Below are 20168 nucleotides of genomic sequence, written 5' to 3'. Positions count from 1 at the left end.
TGCATTCCAGGCATTAAGAACTCTGTTACTGAAGTCATATTTTCTGCAATCAAGATTGGAGCGGTTCACATTAAGCTTAAATCTATTGTGTGCTAGTATATTGTTGCAATTGAAGCTGAAGTAGTCTTCGACAGGAAGGACCTTGTAACAGATGATTCTATGAGTTAAACTCAGGTCATGTTGAAGGTGGTGTAGCTCTAAATTTTCTAAACCCAGGATTTCAAGTCTGGTGGCATAAGGTATTTTGTTGTATTCGGATGAGTGGAGAACTCTTCTTGTAAAATATTTCTGGACACGTTCAATTGTATTGATGTCAGAAATGTGGTATGAGTTCCAGACGTCGAGCTGTATTCAAGAATTGGTCTAGCAAATGTTTTATATGCTCTGGTTAGTAGTGTAGTGTTTTTGGAGAAGAAGCTACGCAAGATTAAGTTTACAACTCTTAAAGCCTTTTTGGCTTTAAGAGTTGTAAACTTAACCATTAAACCTTAATTAAGCTAAAACCATTAAAAAAAACTTAAAAATAAAACTTAAGCTAAACCATTAGCTCAAAAGAAGCCATCTGCAGGGAGTGAGGGGGGGGAGGGACGGGACAAGAGAGGTAACACGCCTCATGAGGTTGACCCATCCCACCCCTCCCCTCCCGCAGGAGACATCACAAAGCGAAGGCCAAACAACACAACTCGCAATAGGACGTTGTGGTGTGGGGGGCGAGAGGAGGGTGATCCGGGATGCTAATACTGGGCTTGCAGCTATATTTGCAAATGCCTGGGCTCTCTGCCCTCTCCTGCAAAACCCCTGGAGAGGAATCGGCACTTCCGTAGCAAACGGTAGACTTTTCGTTTCCCGCCCTTGGAAGTTCAATCGCCCCGCGTTTAGCTTAGCAGTCCCGGCGGAGGCAGCGCATCAGCTCCAGGCCTGGGAAAGCGGGACGACGTCCTTGGGGCCGGCGAGGGGCGGGCCGGGGAGGCGTCTCCCTCGGGCCTTGGTCGGAGTCGGAGCGGGAGGGGAGGCGGGAGCGGAGCCTCGGTGACAGGGGGACGATGGTGGAGGCTTGGTACATGGACGATTCCCGGGAGGACCCCCGGAAGCCGCATCGCCCAGAGCCGGATCAGCCGGTCAGCCTAGAGGAGCTCAGCCGGATCGGCGTCTTTTACTGGAAAGTAGGCAGAGCAGGAGAAGGAGGAGGTGGGAGGCGGGCCGCGTCCGAGACTTGAGAAAAAAGGCTGCCCGGGATCTGGCTCCCTTTGCAGCGAGCTTGCGCGAAACCAGGCTGGGGGATCTGGCGCGGAGCCCGAGGCAAAGGCGACTGAGTTATGCTCGGTGGCGAGGATCGCTTTTCCGGCCTTGCCGTGGGGACCGAGGCCCGAATCCCCCCTTAGCCGCGGAGCATACCGGCCGCCCTCATGTAGCGAACTCCAAGCCTTGGAGAGGCCCTGGGAAAAAATGTTCCTCTTGGCTTTCTCTCTCTCTCTCTCTCTCTTTTTCTTCCTTCCTTCCTTCCTTTCTCTCTCTCTCTCACACATGCACGCTTGTTTTCTCTTTGGTCTTTCCCATTGTTTTTTTTAATTTGGTGTTTCTTTCCCTCCCTTTATCCTGAAAAAAAAAAATGCATTAAAAATAAGCAATCCAGTTATGGAGGTCGTACAGGGGAATCTGAGTCTTGAAAAACCGACAGCTCCTGCAAGTTATGTTTTAACGGATGGCATTTGCTTTAATGACAAAATGCGATCATATTTTCACATTTTAAATTATGCTTTGGATTGCCTCCCTTCTATGTTTATTCCCTTGGCTTATATTAAAAGAGGGCCTGCAGTTACCTCATTTTCTGGGTTTCACAACATCTGAACTAGCAGAACAGACTAATGTGTGAACATGTACACAGACACACAAAACACACATAACCTAGCCAAACTTATTGTCTACTGTATAATTATTATTTTATTATTTATTTGATTTTTATACCGCCCTTCTCCCGAAGGACTCAGTTCTAATATTGCCAGTTCAATCACTTGCTGGCCTGGTGAAGCTTGTTGTGTGAGTCCGACCCCTTGGCCTTTTTCGGCCTAATTTATCCAGTGGGATCATTGCTGTGGTTCTCTGGGACATTAGTGGTTCATGAAAGGAAATTTGCAAAACAAGTACAATTATTAATAACAGTAATCATTAGCATCGCTGATAATATCTGCTGACACCTTAACATCTGACAAATTTATCATGGTGTAAGCTTTCATGCGTTAAAATTCACCTTTGCAGGTCCATTTTGTGTTCTGTTTAGTTGACCAGAAGAATACCATGCATTACAGTTGTAAATATTGATGCCAATAAATTATTAAGGCAACAGATGTATGCAAATTACAAACAGTGATTCTCCCATAAATGCAAAACACTCCCCCTCCCTAATTCCACACAAACAAAAAGACAGTTCAGTAGAGCCTTCCCCTTGCCCTGATTGGCTGTTTGAGCTGGGATTGATGAGAACTGTAGTGCAGATCTGGAAGGGAACTGCTGATTGGACCTCATTTAGTTGCAAATCATTTTACTTGGAAGAGGAACAAGGTTTGTTCCCTGTTGTCATGAAAATATAAAATCCATCGGTTCCTTGGACTTTTTCCCACTGTTGTAGGACAGGTTCCTATCTTGTGAGTCAGAGGGCAGGATTTAAAAAAAAAAAACACCATACAGGAGAATGTCTACATTAGCAATGCTAGACACTAATTTTAGTTTTCCCTGGAGGCTAAAAAAAATTACAAAAGCCAGATTGGGTGACTTAACTGAGGGGGTGGAGAATCTGTACCTTCAGCTAATTTTTCCTGTTGTTTTGCGTGGCTTCTATACTGATGGGGAGGGGATCTAGCTGCTGCGAATTATATACTTGCTATGTGACAGATAAGTTGTTCATACTCGCTTGGATTGGACTCTGACCAGACAGGTCCTGTTGAAGTGTTTGGATCAAGAGCTCGTGTAATTATCTGAAGCAGGGGTCTCCAACCTTGGTCCCTTTAAGACTTGTGGACTTCAACTCCCAAGAATTCCTCAGCCAGCAAAGCTGGCTCTGGGAATTGAAGTCCACAAATCTTAAAGGGACCAAGGTTGGAGACTCCTGATCTGAAGCAATTTTAGCCCTGTGACTCCAGAGGAAGTGGACAGCGTTCTCCAGTCTCAGCTACTGTTCGTTAGATCATATCCTCCTGGATAATTAAGATTGCCTGGGAACTGGCATGTGGTTGGGTCCATGTGGTGTCAGCTTCTCTGAGGAAAAGGCTGGCAAGAAGGTTTTGCTATGCCCTCTCTTCAAGAAGACATCACTGGGCCCAACAGTCCCAGACAACTATCATCCAGTCTCCAGCCTTCCCTGTTTTTAGGAAATGTGGTGGTTAGGCTTTAGCTCCAGAGGGCTCTGGAAAAAAACAGATTGTTTGGACTCATTTCAATTGGCTTTCAGACTGGGGTTTAATGCAGAGGCAACTTTGCTCATGTTTCTGGATGACCTGTGGTGAAGCTAGGATTGGAGTGGTGTGGCCATCCTTTTGCACCTTGCTCTCTCAGCAGCTTTTGATACCATTGATAACGGGGATCAGACGTTTCGTTTCTAAGTGATGTCATAATGGGGAACGTCACATGACCACGTTGTGTAGCAATGGCAACAGTCCCTATTGCCTTTGTTTAAGTGAGAATTGCGGGCTGTTAAACAAGGATGTCACAAGTTGTGGCTTTCAACAAGCAAAGTCATTGGGGATGCTGTTCGGAAGTTGCGAGTCCTGGACGACTGACAAGCAGGCTGGCAGGTGGGAAAATGGCTGTGGCGGCTTACTGAGTACCGCCAGGAGGGAATGAAAGCTCCACTTTGCTGTTTTTGCTGTTCCCAACTGACCTTTGCTATCTTCTGCTGTTGCTGACAAGGTGCACCCAGCTTGGCCCTTCGTGAAACAGTTGCTGACTGTGGGAAGCCCTCGAGAAGGTCGTGTGTGGCCTTTGGAAAAAGCTCTTATGCAACCAGCAGCTGCCTTGTGAAGGGCCAGGCTTGTCACACCTCCCCAACAGCAGGAGGAAGAAGGTGGCAAAGGTCAGCCGGAGGTGGTCATCAAGTGAGGACTATCTATATGCTTCATATTACATCATATAATGATGTAATGAATTTCAGTCCTCAGTTCCTCAGGCATGTTTAGCAAATCCAATCCATGACATTTATTCCTTGTGTTCACCACATAATTATATCGAACATCACAGGGGCCGTTTCTTGTTGGTCTGGTGATTGCATTTATTTTCTTTCGTTTCAAGATGAGATTGTGGAAGAAAACGTTAACGATACAGTTGCAGTCAGTACTGGGTTTTTTTGCTAATTTTTGCTAATTGAATAGAATTCTACTTTTACTTGCAGATTATATTGAAATGGATAACCCTCCAATTACGACCGTGTGTGGAGTTTTCTTTTATTTCGTTAAAAAGAAGGCATTTGTTCTGAATACTGGATTTTCTTGGCAAAAATCTGTTAGTCTGTCTCCTGCTTGGTTTTGTATACTCAGTGCCAACTGTTCTTATTATTACTGGTGTAATGGTAGTGTTTTAGTGTATTGTTAATTTACCTTTTTTAGGTGTGGGGTCAAGTAGATGTTGCAAGTTAGCTTACAACTAATTCTATCAACTGCTTCTGTAGTTAGACCAGGGATGAAATGCTCCGGGTTGGGACCAGATCCGGTAGTGATGGTGGAGGGTGGTTCAGAGAACTGGTAGCAAAAATCCCTGGCCCCACCCCCTGAGCCACGCCATCATCAGTTTTTTTTTTAACTTTTAAAAGCATTTTTTCTTCAGCTGAAAAAATGCTTTTAAAAATAAAAAAAAGCCCTTGATGATCGCGCGGCTCAGCTGGGATCATCAGAACCCTTTAAACTTTTTTTCTTAACAACCTCTTTGGCCAAACTCCAGCTGGGATCGTCAGAGGAGCCTTTTCAATTCTTTTTTCCCTCTGGCGATCCCAGCTGAGTTGCCTGGTTATCACAGGCTTTTAAAATCATTTTTTTACAACTTCTTACAACAGCCGCCGCTCATGTCCACCCAATCACCTGTCCCCACTTGCCTAATTGCTGCTTCTTTCGGGCTTGCTAAGTCTTGCTTTGCTTCGGCTGCTGCAATCAGTTGCATCAGCTAGCAACTGAATCTGCCTGCCTGCAATCCATCTCCTCGGTGAGCAACTCAATCTGCCTTTGCTGGCTGAGGAACTCTGGGAGTTGAAGTCCACAAACCTTAAAGTTACTAAGGGTTGGAGAATATAATAAAATAAAACATTTGTGCAGCTTTCTGAGATTTGGTGTGTTTCTGTAGTATTTCACTCTAACTACACAAACACACAAAATCTCACAAAGCTGTATGTGGCATTTTGTGTGTGTGTGAGTCAGTTGTGTTATGTGTATGTAAAGTGTGAAAGTTGGCTTTTGAGCTTTTTGTGGCTGTGTGAGGTTCCTGCTTGTTGCAGGGGCCATTTTGGGTGAAGTGCAGCTGCTTTTACATTGTGTGTGAGTCAGTTGTGTTGTGTGGTGTGTGTGTAAAGTGTGAAAGTTGATTTTTGGTACCTCTTATTGTTTTGTATATTTTGTTTATTGTTTTTATTATTTTTTTTATTGGCCACACCCACCCAGTCATCTGACCACCAAGCCATGCCCACCAATTCAGCCACGCCCACAGAACCGATAGGGAAAATTTTTAGATTTCACCCCTGCGTTGGACCATAGATGCGGATCACTAAACTGTTGAATGGCTTGTCTTGGAGTTGAAAACATTATATTGTTTAGTCATGCTTAAAGATAAATTAACAGTACTACACTAACTTTACTAACAACGTTGAGTGTGGTACCCTTTTGGTAATAAGGACACCTACTCATTTTCCCCCCTGTGATTTCTACAGTAGAAGATCTGTTGTTCCTCTTTTTATTTGGTCCTTTGGATACGACCTATTTACAGTGGATGACCTTTCTGAGAATGTAGCCTCTCAGCAGTATTATTTTTGGTATCATTGTGATATGCAAGGCCCTTTATGGCTCCAATTATGAAGTCCATGAAGGACTGTTTTCCTAGTAATTCATCAATACTTTGTATTTATTTAGGTAGAATTGGCTAATTTAACAGACAGACCTTAAAAACCTGTATCTTAAAAAAAATAAATCCAAAATCTCCTGCACCTTTGTTTTGTTTGTTATTTTAATGTACACCTAAAAATGTGGAAGGTTGTTGCCTTATAATAGCTTTCTTCAGCCTGATTCCCTTTGGATGTGTTGGATTTCATCTACCGTAATAGAAGGTCATTATGGTTTGGGATTATGGGATTTGAAATCCAACACATTAGAAAACAGGAAAACTGCATTAGAAAAGCCAGGCAATCTGTGGATGACCTAGGCAAGATAGACCTGGGCATTTGTACTTCTCTCAGCTTTACACTCCTGTTCCTTCCTTCGAAGTAGAGCTATTATATTTAAAACAGGGGTCTCCAACCATGGCAACTTTAAGCCTGGAGGACTTCAACTCCCAGAATCGCTGGCTGAGGAATTCTGGGTGTTGAAGTCCTCCAGGCTTAAAGTTGCCAAGGTTGGAGACCCCTGATTTAGAACAAGGGCCAATACAGGTATTGCTAATACGGACCTAGCAGTATCAGAAATTGATAAATATGCTAGGAAAGTCCTATTAGTCTTGTCAGGATTTAAACTTAATCTCATTTGTTTGCTTGATTCATGCTGTTTTCCGCACTAAGGCTAATTTCGTTGTTTTGGAAATCTGCCCTCTTGGTGATGGCAAACTGCCTTGAGGAAAATCCAGGGAAGGACTTAAGCAAGGGTTTAAAACTCTTGAGGTAGCTGTTTTCCCTTCTCTGGAAAACTTAATGATGACATTACAAAGCTGGCTTTGTCATAATCTCATTTCTGAAGAATCAAAATGATCTAGAAAATAAGAATATTATTGCTAATCTCTGAAGATGCTTTATCCTTTAAATAAGCAGTCCTGATGATCCTTGATCCATGTATTTATTTAGATTAATGTTTCAATTGTGGGATTGTTCTGAAGCCAAGGTGCATCCATTCATATGATTAGGCTGATGGGTGTGGGTGGGGAGGTATTTGCAGAATTAAAGGATAATACATCTACATGAATGCTTACTGAATCAGGAAAACGGATGCGCTGCATGATTGGAAGAGTCCATCTATAGTTAAAGTTCTTTATCGGAAGGAAATATTAATTCGATGATTAGGACCATTTTGCTTTACTTAATTGGTATTGTTCTGTATCAACCTCAAGAGTTCCAAAAGGATGAAAAACACTTAGTTATTTAAACTGAGTATTCCACCTTTTTTCTTGACTACTATTTTTTTTCTTTTTGACAAATGATTCATCGTTTTTTAAAGACACACTGGTGAGCTTTCAAGAGAAGAAACTTGCAAGGCTGCATGTGAAATCTTTGGAAAGCAAATAGATGTAAACTATTTGACTGCAAAATCTTGTTAGTGGTGCTGAGCCTTAGGTGACCCAATTTTCAATTGTGTGTGAAGCATAATCATATTTAAAGAAGTCATATTTTGTAGCCCTATTTCTTCCTCAGTTCAGCATGAAAAAAATGCTTTAGAGAGATCTTAATTTCCTTGTACATCGGAATGCCGGTTACCTTGTTTTGAATAAGTGAACCAAGACAATCCTTTTTATTATTATTATTTTGTAGCTGGATGCTGACAATTATGAGACTGACCCAGAATTAGCCAAAATTCGTAAGGAGAAGAACTATTCTTGGATGGATATAATAACGATAAGCAAAGATATGCTGCCAAATTATGAAGAGAAGGTAATAACTACAGCTTTGTTTGAGCTTTGGGAGGATTGTAAAGACTGGAATTTACCACTAGAGTGTGTGCCAGTTTTAAAAGTTTCTACTCTGCTGTCTGAACAGTGGATTCCCTTTGTTTAAGAAGTAATTCCTCACTTCATATCTTCTGTAACAGGAATATGTGAGTATAAGTGTAGATATCTTTTAGCTGCTTTCTAATTTTTATAACAATGTTCTGGTAACTTAACAGCCAGAGAATTCTGTCATGTGAATTTAATGATAGAATGCACAACTTTTAAATAAATACATATTTTTCTAGTGCCTGGTGAAATGACACATATTTAATTCCTACTGCTCCTGTTAAAGTTGAGGCAGTCCTCAAAATCAAATGTTCAAATGAGTTGGGGACTAAACAAAGTAGTTTTCCTGACATAAGATGAGTGTGTACAGTATATCAAGCTTCCAAAAGAAATGGAAATAACAAGTGTGAGCTTTTTAGAGTGATAATTCAGGAAGAGAGACTTCTCTTTAATTTTCTTAGGTGGTTGTCAAGGCAATGCATTTGAAGTGCTATGAATATTTTAGTTGATCGCTAGAGAAAATTAAGAATGCATACCTGATCTATTTCTCTTGATTCATTTTAGGAATAACCTCACTTCTTGTGGTTAGCGTTAATTTTTAAAAATTATCTTAAGAAAGATAAAATACTTCGGTCATTGTTTGTTTGTTTTTATTTACTAGATTTAGTCTTTCTTCTAGCAGTAATAGGAAGGATGATAATAACCTGGCTTCTGAAAAATAGTTAGGCCACTGAAGGATTCATTGTCAGAAACCTGTCAAAAGGAGCTAGATACATAGATCCAAAAACAAAATAAATAAATGAAGCTTTGATTTGGCTACAACCTCTGAAATCTGACCCTTTCTAATGTCCTATCTTCCCAGAGATAGAAGAGTTCATTCTGTCACACTTCTTTTTATTCTTACTATCAGATACCGGACTACAGAAGAAAATATAGAAATTAATTAATTGTTAGACAGAGAGCTGATGCATTTCATGAAAGATGGAGCTGCCATTTCAGAATTGGCATTGCAAAAGGTTATCTGTGAAGTTTAAAAACCAGATGTTGCCCATGCTCAGAATAAAAGGGTAAGGATTGTTTTTGTAGTTCCATTCCTTGGTTTATATTAATAAACTTTTTATGGCAGTTAGGAGAAAAAAAAGCCTGAGTAGGAAGGGAGGCAAGCAGGAAGAAAACAGTAGTATTCCTTTGGGATGTATCCATAGCCGCTGAACCTGCTGATTTATTTATAGCAGGAGTTCAGCTGTCCCACATTGGTTGGTGCTCTCTGATTGTGAAACAATATTCTGGCTAGGAGTTGTTTCTCCAACACATCTGGAGGACATCCAGTCAGAGAACACAGCATTTTAAGCATAGATCCAGTAACTGGGTTTATACAACATATTAACTTTCAACATATTAACAGAGCCAGTCTGATCTGGTGATTAAGATGCCAGGTTAGAAAGCAAGAGACCATGCGTTTAAGTCCTACCTTAGCCAAGAAAGCCAGCTGTTTGATCTTGGGCCAATCACTCACACTTAGCCCAACTCATAATTTGCCAGAGTTGTTGTGGGAAAAATAGGAGGAGGAAGATGTGTTGGATAAGTTTGCTCAGCGATGGGTTTCTACTGGTTCGCCCCAGTTCAGGTGAACCGGTAGTGGTGGTGGGAGGCTCTGCCCACCCATCCGGACATCATCACAGACACTCTGCGCATGCGCGTGAGCTCACAGTTCCAAACCATGGTTTGTGGGCTAACAGTGGCTTGATTCATATTTTGTGTTAAACAATGGCATTGTGAAATATGGCTTTTTTGAATAAGTGACTAATAGAAGTCACACATCACACTAAACCAAAACAAATATCATATTAATAGTTTAATTCAGTGTAAATAAATCATTGTAAATTTAGCCACTGAATTCCTTAAAGATCTGCTGCGGGCTCCTGAAGAATTATCATTAAACTATAGATAGTCCTTGACTTACAGCCATTTAGTTTAATGACCCCTTGAAGTTACAATGGCACTGAAAGAAATTATAAATCTTTCTATCTACTGATCATTGCAGCCTCCTCACGGTCACATGATCAGAAATTAGTAACTGGCATCTGTTTACGATGGTTGCAGCATCCTGGCCATTTGCCACTTTCCCAGCCAGGCTTCGGACAAGGAAAGTCCCTGAGAGAAGCTGGATTCACTTAATGACTGCGCGATTCACTTAACAACTGTGGCAAAAACGTCATACTGTAAAATCAGGTGCAACTCACTTAACAATTGCCTTACTTAGCAATGGAAATTCTGGCCCCAATTGTGTTTCTAAGTCGAGGACTATCTGTCCTATAATGCATTATACATGGGTCTTGCCTTGAAGACTACATTGAAGCACCAATTAACAGAAAGTAGCAGCTATCATTGTTAAGGGGAACTTAGTTGAATAGATTAACATACTTTTGTTTTAAACAGGTGAAAATACTCCTTGATTTTTCTGAGCTTGGTTTGAGGTTTTACTTCTTTGTTTTAATTGAACTTAAAGCCCCGGACATCTCTCCAAGTCAAACAAAGTGCCTAATAATGGCACCACAGTTTTGTCTGGATTGAGTTTTGCTTTATTGCCCCCCATCTGTTTTATTATTGATTAGGCTTAGCAGCTCCTCAGCTTCGCTGAATCTGGTAATAAGGAGAAAGGGAGGTGGGCATTTCATTTATTAGCCAGTCAGAGCATTAAGGTTATTTCTTTTCAGAATCATTTTCCATCCAAACTGATGAACCGTGTGTGTGTGTGTGAGAGATAGAGAGAGAGAGAGAGAGAGAGAGAGAGAGAGAGGGAGGGAGAGAGAGAATGAGTGTGTGAGTGTGTGTGTGAGAGAGAGGGAGGGAGAGAGAGAATGAGTGTGTGAGTGTGTGTGTGTGAGAGAGAAAGAGAATGGCACCCCGATTCTCAGAGAATAAAACCAAGGAGGACACAGCTTGCTAACAGAGTCTGACTTGTCTGAAGCCAACATGCATCCAGACATTCTAGGATAGAATAAACACCTGATGGAAGGAACGGAATAAGACATATGATCTCAGAGGTAGCAAATCTCTCAAAAGTAAAAGACTGCATGTGAAAAGGGTCTTAGATTGTCTGTGGAGAAAGAGAAGCAGGAACTAAAATTGGTCTCCCTGTCAGAGCTATTCTCTAAGGGAAGGTCATAGAACCGAATCCTCTGCTCAGTGCAGAAATGCATCCGGTGTGTCATCCGGTGTGTCAAGGTGTGTCAGCTTTCCGAGCCTGACACCTTTGCTATGTGGATTTCTACTTCTAGAATGTTCAGCCTGATTACTGATTTCAGCAAGCAATTCTGAGAAATGAAATCTGTAGATCCACAGCAGACTTAAGGTTGACTCAGCCTTCCATCCTGCCGAGGTTGATAAAATGAGGAGCCAGATTGTGGGGGGCAATATGCTGACTCTGTAAATTACTTAGAGAGGGCTGTAAAGCACTGTAAAGTGGTATATAAGTGTGTGTGTGTGTGTGTGTGTATAATTTCCCAACCTAGGCAACTTTAAGATGTGTGGATTTCAACTCCCAGAATTCTTAGCAATGGCTGTACTGGCTAGGGAATTCTGGGAGATGAAGTCCACACATCACAAAGTTGTTTAGGTTGGTAAGCACTGGTTTAGATCTGGGTTGGGAAAGTTGAAGCACATGGTGTTCAAGACTGTCTATAAAATACTTTAGTACCTGAGGCAGAAAATCCTGGGAATGTTTGCATCTTGTCAGCCTTCCCGAGTAAGCCAGACAGGAAACACAACCAGATGAGCTAAATCTACTTTATTGTAAGGGTACATTAACAGAACCTTGCAAGTCTGAAAGTGCAAATCTTCTGCCAACACTTTTAATTAATCCATTAGATTGGGTCTCTCCTAATTTTCTTTCTCTGACCATTAAGCAACCTAGGGCTTTTCCACTCTCTTGTCTGATCATTTCCTAGGAAGCATCTCTTCCCCTTGTCCCTCAAGGTCATTCTCACATGCCAATACACAACCTAAAACAATATATGGAATAGCTGCTGAGTAGCTAAGCTTTTGTGACACTTCAAATCAACTGCTTGAGCCGGTCACCAGCCTAATGGAAGGACAAATTCTCCTCAGGGAGTCTCCATAAATATCTCTCAGTAGCAGAGAGGAACAAATACGTTTATATCAGTCAATTTGATATTTCCATGTGTTAGGGAAAAAATGCTGAAAGATCACCCTTATATAGTCTGGTGTCTTCTACGTCCTTTAGAAACTGCAATTTAAAATCCACAACCTGTAAAATCAAACTTTGGAAATTTTGGATGCTCTAATCCTAATGTATCGAGGTAGTACTAGATTGAATCCAGGTAGCTGACAATATGATCGCTTTGGGTGGGTGGGATGAAATTTATGAGATTTTTATGAAGGGTATATTTGAAAAACAATGCCACCTAGAGAGAAATATGGCTTCATCTGCCCAGAGATGACAGTCCTTTTTAGTAGGACTGTTCAAGCAATTTAGAAGGGTGCTTCACTCATTGAAATGAGCCCTCCCAAGTTGCCAGCTTGCACAGTTTTGACTAGCGTGCTGCCATCTGGTCAAGGAGGAACAAAGAGCTTAAATTCTATGCTGGGCATAGAGCAGGGAAAGAATACAACCAACATGCTCATTTGCTTTTATGCAATTCTTGTTATCTATAACAACTAGACTGGTATTTCAATACATAGCACGCATAGATTTAATGTTACAAACAGCTGGTCTCAAATTGAGGCTGATGGAATGTAAGGATTACTAGGAATGTGCTTTTAAAATGTTTCCCAACTAGATATTCAAAGGTCAGAAGTCCTTCATGTGCTGTAAGTGTGCCGATCTACTTTGTATAATTGCTGTAAGGATAAGTCTGAGAGAACTTCAAATTCTACCTTATAAACATTGAAATGCTGCCTATTGACAGAAGCTTGAGCATTTTGGAAGTAGCACCTTACAATCTCTGCAGCATGCAATATGCTACCGGTATGTGTTCGTAATAGACTTGCTCCACGAAAATGCTTCCTATTCTGTTCCTTCCCCCTCCTAGATAAAAATATTTTATGAAGAGCACTTACACCTGGATGATGAGATTCGCTACATCCTGGAAGGAAGTGGATATTTTGATGTTCGTGATAAAGATGATAAGTGGATCCGGATTGCTATGGAGAAGGGTGACATGATCACACTTCCTGCTGGCATCTATCACCGATTTACACTGGATGAATCTGTATGAAACAGGTTTTTCTTTAAAAAACAAACAAACAATAAAATAAAATTCACAGAGTTGAGGGAGGTGCAGACCAGCATATAAAAACATAGCTCTGGTAATACCTTGGCTGTGAATCACTAATGTAGAAATGTATGGTTAGACTCTTGAAGAAGCAACATCTACAAATGCATACCCCAGTCTAATAAATTTAGCATCTTAACTGATGGAAAATCATTGATTTGGTGTTGGTGAGTTACCTTGCTTGAAATCATAGCACAGCATCGAAAACTTTTTTGACTTCCAAGCAACTCTCTGGGCTTAGAAATCAATTCCTAAGGTTCAGAGAAGGATAGTATTAGAGCACATATGCTTTCTCGGCTCTGAACTGCTATCTTTATAGATAAATGGAGCACTTGTGTCTCCAGCCTTGTCATAAAATCCATCTTTAGTAAGGGATTGGTGTTACCATAGCAACTATCCATTGGAGCCTCAGGAGATCTGCTCTGCTTTTTCTGTTGTTTGGCTTGTTGTGTGGGATACAAAGCATGCAAAACAGAAGGCTGAAGAAGCTGGTGTTTTGCTGTCTCTATCCTCAGTCGCCGTGGATTGGAGATCAGTTTGTGGGATCCTTTTGTTGGTTTTATTACATAGGGAAAATATGCATAAGGCTGTGTTTCTGAACGCCAGGTTTTTGTGCTAGCCACTGTGCCGCTGTAAATGCGTTTTATTTTATTAAAATAGCTAGGCATTCTATTCCATTTCATTTCAAAACCTTAAACAACCCCCCACAATGTCTCCTAAATAACGCAACTCAAACACAATTCTGACTTAAAAAATTTTTAGTCCAACATAACCTTTTATTTCTAATGTCTCTGATATTATACTGTTTAATTACGCAAACACACAGTGGCCTGCCTAAGCCACTGATTTTTTTTAAAAAGTCTTAATTTAAATATTAAGCAGCTGTTGCTAAAATGCTGCTACTAATCAGAGGCTAACATTTAAAAATATAAGCCAATAATTATGTGATAATATAAAGGCTAACATGGTTCTAGCATGAGCTGTCGATCACAAGCAAGAGACTACATTCCATTTTAGCTCGTGATGAAATGAGCTATTTCTTACCCAGCTCCTGCTGAGAAAGAAGAGAGAGAGAGAGAAAGAAAATAAATTATTTATTTTCTTCACTGACAGATAAAATTGTCGTCTGAAAGCTTCTTTCCCTTTCTGAAATGAAGCTTTCCATTTTTTTCTAGCTAAGTAGGTTAGAGATACTGACTGGGGTGAGGGCCTTGTGCTTGTTGCTTCAAGTGAAACCTCTGTTAACAGGCAAGCTCAGACTGGCCTAGGACTTTGTCCCTGGTAATCCAATTTCAAATCTGCTTCTTGATTGCAGTTCAGTATAGTGTGTGAACTAAGCCATCCTGTGCCCAGTTATTTCCTGAATTCTCTTGATAGCGGAACTAGCAAATTGGTTGTAGAACAGCCTATTTGCATAAAGAAAGAGTATGAATTCCAGTCTTAGTTGGATTGTCACAAAGATATAGTTTAAGAAGCTATAAAGACTTTCAACGTTTATGCAATTAATGGCATGCTTGCCCTTGTGAATTGAGAGTTCAAATACAACAGCATTTATGCAGAAATGGATGGCCTCTTGAATTCTTTGCAATTTAAAGATTACCGAGTTTGAATTGCAAAAATTGCATGACACCTAGATGGCTGCCTTGAGTTGTGAGTTAGCTCCCTGCAATTCTTTCCTGACATCTGTAGGTTACTTGGATTTTCTCAGCCCAGATTTGGTAGTTCTCTTTTACACTCCAATAAGTGGATAGTGAATATCAATTTGTGAGTTATTCTATGGACACTTTTCTACATCAGGGTAGTAGCTCTATGATCCTCCAGGTGTTGAGTCATAACTTCCAGGTGTGTCCTGTGTTTTCCAACCCTGTGGACTAGGGAATATCATACACAAAGCAGTATTTTCACTTAAATGGCCGTAGTTTTCCTGTTCCCATGCTTTGAAGAACAACATCACACCAACTTTTGCTTGAGATGATATGCGTGAAAAGCACCAGCTGTTCAAATTCAGTTTCTCCCAGACTCAGGAACAAGGCCAATAAAATGATGGAACTCTAAATCTGCCAAATGTCCAAAGAACTTCTTTCCCTTATGGGACTTTGAATATATTGACTCTGGTACCTGGCTGACTTGAAGTGATTTATATCACTATTATTTCTTCCACAATGTCAATATTGCAAACCAAGCAAAGAAAATCAGACTATGGGTTATAGCTATATTTTTAAAAGTCTGGATATTTTCTAAGGCTTGAATAAAATCACTCCGATTCTGTTCTTAAGTATTATATTTGCTAATGTTTCTTTTTTTAAAAAAAATAAAATAAAAAATCTCTTTAATAGTGTTTATGGCAAAACCACCCGAAGACAATTTTGTTCTTAATTCTTTCAGCCTTTTTTTTATGAAAGTGAATTCTTATACTGAGTGTGAATTCTTGTGTTTCTCCTCCCAGAATTATGTCAAGGCAATGAGACTGTTTGTTGGAGAACCAGTGTGGATTGCTTATAATAGACCCGCTGACCATTTTCCTGCTCGAGCACAGTACCAACAGTTTTTGTCACAAACAGTGCAATAAACCAGTAGGACAAACACGAGGCATGGAATACCCTGCAACATCTGTAACATTAAAATGGCAAAGCGGCTATGTTAACGGCATCTGCAGGTGATAAATCTTTGATTTATCTCCTCTCTCAAATATCAGTTTTTAATATCAAATTTTGTCCTTGGATGAATGGATTTTTACATACAATAGTGATTTATGTAGTTTGCAGATCTCAGTTGAGAATATCAATCCATTCTTGCGCCTCTTACAGCAATACTTATCTGATTCATTCCTGCATTAACCTAAACCATTATTATGTTTGATAGTTACTTTAATGTTGTAATGCTAATAAAATAATATTTTATCTTTTAATTGTCTTCAGCCTTTTTAAGGACACTTGTTGTTGTTGGGTGTTTGTATCACCTAATTAGGGGTTCATCTGTGTAAGATGCATATATAAATGCTCACACTGCAAGCTTGGGTTTGTAATCACTGTATAAACGGAAGATATGCAAGGGGTCGTGAAAATCCAGGTATGAAGTGTGAAATCTGTTTTTAAATGTCAGTCCTACAAAAAGATTGGATAGACATAGGTTTATCAGCTACAATAAATAAAACCCAATCAGTAAATTCTGTGGCATTCAGTCAAACTTAAATCCATATACAGTGGGGTAAAAAAGTATTTAGTCAGCCACCAGTTGTGCAAGTTCTCCCACTGAAAAAGATGAGAGAGGCCTGTAATTGTCATCATAGGTATACCTCAACTAGGAAAGACAACATGAGAAAACACATCCAGAAAATCACATTGTCTGATTTGTAACGAATTTATTTGCAAATTATGGTGGAAAATAAGTATTTGGTCACCAACAAACAAGCAAGATTTCTGGCTCTCACAGACCTGTAACTTCTACTTTAAGAGGCTCCTCTGTTCTCCACTCATTACCTGTATTAATGGTACCTGTTTGAACTTGTTATCAGTATAAAAGCCACCTGTCCACAACCTCAAAACAGTCACACTCCAAACTCCACTATGGTGAAGACCAAAGAGCTGTCGAAGGACACCAGAAACAAAATTGTAGACCTGCACCAGGCTAGGAAGACTGAATCTGCAACAGGCAAGCAGCTTGGTGTGAAGAAATCAACTGTGGGAGGAATAATTAGAAAATGGAAGACATACAAGACCACTCATAATCTCCCTCGATCTGGGGCTCCATGCAAGATCTCACCCCGTGAGGTCAAAATGATCACAAGAACGGTCAGCAAATATCCCAGAACCACATGGGGGGACCTAGTGAATGACCTGCAGAGAGCTGGGACCAACGTAACAAAGGCTACCATCAGTAACCCACTACACCGCCAGGGACTCAGATCCTGCAGTGCCAGATATGTCCCTCTGCTTAAGCCAGTACATGTCCGGGCCCGTCTGAAGTTTGCTAGAGAGCATTTGGATGATGCAGAAGAGGATTGGGAGAATGTCATATGGTCAGATGAAACCAAAGTAGAAATGTTTGGTAGAAACTCAACTCGTCGTGTTTGGAGGAGAGAGAATGCTGAGTTGCATCCAAAGAACACCATACCTACTGTGAAGCATGGGGGTGGCAACATCATGCTGTGCGGCTGTTTCTCTGCAAAGGGACCAGGACGACTGATCCGTGTAAAGGAAAGAATGAATGGGCCATGTATCGTGGAACCTCCTTCCATCAGCAAGGGCATTGAAGATGAAACCTGGCTGGGTCTTTCAGCATGACAATGATCCTAAACACACCGCCTGGGCAACGAAGGAGTGGCTCCGTAAGAAGCATTTCAAGGTCCTGGAGTGGCCTAGCCAGTCACCAGATCTCAACCCCATAGAAAACCTTTGGAGGGAGTTGAAAGTCCGTGTTGCCCAGCGACAGCCCCAAAACATCACTGCTCTAGAGGAGATCTGCATGGAGGAATGGGCCAACATACCAGCAACAGTGTGTGAAAACCTTGTGAAGATGTACAGAAAACGTTTGACCTCTGTAATTGCCAACAAAGGATATATAACAAAGTATTGAGATGAACTTTTGATACTGACCAAATACTTATTTTCCACCATAATTTGCAAATAAATTCGTTACAAATCAGACAATGTGATTTTCTGGATGTGTTTTCTCATGTTCTCTCTCCTAGTTGAGGTATACCTATGATAACAATTACAGGCCCCTCTCATCTTTTTCAGTGGGAGAACTTGCACAACTGGTGGCTGACTAAATACTTTTTTACCCCACTGTAAATGGCCAACTGGATGTGATGGATATGGCGATGTTTGTACACAGATTAATTCTTGCTTAAGTGAACTATATTTACTGAATTAACCGAGTTGGCGAAATTTGCCCAACTGGCTGAATAAAATAATCTTGCTGACTGTGTTTGTAAACGAGCCGCTAACCAGCCAACAGTGTTTTAACCTAACATGTGAGCCTGGTTGATATGCAACCAGGATATCCCATGTTTTATAAAATACGTAACAGTCGCGAGGGAACTCTGATGCTGCAGAAGAATCATGATAAAAGTTAATCAAAACATTAATTGCCTAAAGATAAAAGTCAGCTCTTAAAACTATATTGAATTAAAAGTACCGTATATACTCGAATATAAGCCGATCCGAGTATAAGCCGAGGTCCCCAATTTTACCCCAAAAAACTGGGGTAAACTCGGGACTCGAGTATAAGCCGAGGGTGGGAAATGAGGCAGCTACCGGTCGGGGAAACCCTCCCTCCCTCAGCCGAGAAGGCTGGCGGCTCCCGCCCGCCTCTCACTGCACCGGCAGGGCTTCCCGCTTAATGCAAAAGCCCGCCAAGTTTGCGCCATCCGGTATAATGTGAAAAAGAAGAAAAAAACTTGAGATAAGCAGATATACTCGAGTATAAGCCGAGGTCCCCAATTTTACCCCAAAACTGGGGTAAACTCGGGACTCGAGTATATACGGTAATATATTTCCATTTTCAGTTATTTAAAAAGTTGTTAGGTTTAAGATGTTTGAGGTGGGGCTGAAGCTGCTTTTCTGTGCTGAGCTGATGCTTTGGAGCAGCCTCCTTTCTGGTAAAGATTACTGTAGACCAGTGTTTCTTAATCTCAGGAACTTTTAAGATATATGAACTCAAGCCCATACATCTTAAAGTTCCTGAGATTTGGGAAACAGTGGATTAAACTGAAACCCTCTGTTTTTCAGAAATTCTTAAGACTTGAACGTTTTTGGAGAGCATTCTCCTAGGCTTATACAGTATATGACATCATCTTTAGCGAAGGGGGATAAGGTCCAGATACGTCATGTGATGCTGCCATGACTACCTGACTTTGACACCCTGTTTTAGTGTATGGATGTTTTAACTTGTTTTATTATCTATACAAGATGCCAAGATTCCTGGTTGTGGCAGGGTAAAAATGTGGTAACCAAGCCTGAAACCATGGCTACATTTACACAATATGTTTATCTATAGCTAACCTAACCACATTTCTTGGATTTATTTTATGTTACTAGACATTTGTGTTGCCGATATTGCCAAGGCAACTCTAGGCAGCTTATTTATACAATGTGCTGAACTATATAGGTTGGATGTGCTTAACTAGGCTGAAATAGTTATTTTGCAGTTCTGAATTGTGTGAATATAACCAAGGAATACAGAAAATAAACAATATTTTGTTCTAATTTTCAAATGATCTAGGCCTTTTTCCTGTAAGCCCACTGAAATGCAGATATTTATTTTCTTATTGATGCATTCATTAATTGCCCAGTTCTACAGGATTGACTAATCCCTGATTTAGATTCTTCTCATTCTCCCTATTGCAGTAGTTTCTAAAAGTCAATACATCTCTATGGACAGAGAGATGCTGCTGAACTAAATGAGAAAATGCACAAGTAGCCATACAGATGAGTGAATCATTGGTGCTTCAGCAGAGCAACAAGTGGGAGCTATATTTCTGCTTAGCTGCCTTCTAAGAAGGCTGCTAGTGTGTTCCATTAGTTCCATAACTGTTAGGTGTGTAAAACGCAGCATTTGATTTTTAAAAAAGCACGAATATATTACCAAATATATTACTGCAGCAGCTCCTTCAAAATTAGATATGACTTAAAGCAACCATCTCTTTTCCTGCTATTATGTAGCTCCTTTAAAAGGTTCTGATATTCTTTGCTTTTATGGAAGAGCAATCACTGCCCTGACTTAAGGAGTCTGTTTCAGTCTATGAAAAACGCTATGAAAAACATTAGGAATTCCTGAGCTTGGTGAAGAATGACATTGAAATGGCTGGAATTGTACTATAAAACTCAAGATACCTACTAGATGGCAGCAAAAAGCTCAGTTACTTGTATTATTACTTTACTGCCACCTAGTGGTGTTTTACAGCCAGATTTCATAAATCCAGCACCTTTTTAGTTAATTTACAGCCAAATTGTGTGGAAACTCCTACCAAAAGCCCAGAGTCTT

The 20168-nt window shown here is 40.6% G+C and overlaps 1 protein-coding gene across 2 annotated transcripts; it reads left to right on the top strand.

The window, feature by feature from the left end:
• Positions 1 to 976: 976 nt before the first annotated feature.
• On the top strand, positions 977 to 16089 carry ADI1 (acireductone dioxygenase 1). 2 transcript variants are annotated; one of them, XM_058177917.1, is made up of 4 exons: positions 977 to 1118; positions 7703 to 7822; positions 12939 to 13118; positions 15628 to 16089. In XM_058177917.1, the coding sequence occupies exons 1-4, from the start codon at positions 1044 to 1046 to the stop codon at positions 15748 to 15750; spliced, it is 498 nt and encodes a 165-aa protein (XP_058033900.1). In that variant the 5' UTR covers positions 977 to 1043; the 3' UTR covers positions 15751 to 16089. The 2 variants fall into 2 exon arrangements, with proteins under 2 accessions (XP_058033900.1, XP_058033890.1); XM_058177907.1 differs by having other exon boundaries at positions 977 to 1163.
• The last annotated feature ends 4079 nt before the right edge of the window (positions 16090 to 20168 follow it).

Source organism: Ahaetulla prasina, chromosome 1, assembly GCF_028640845.1.
Source record: "Ahaetulla prasina isolate Xishuangbanna chromosome 1, ASM2864084v1, whole genome shotgun sequence".
Lineage (NCBI taxonomy): Eukaryota > Metazoa > Chordata > Lepidosauria > Squamata > Colubridae > Ahaetulla > Ahaetulla prasina.
Note: the sequence above shows the minus strand (reverse complement) of the source record. Positions and strands in the feature narration are given on the sequence as shown.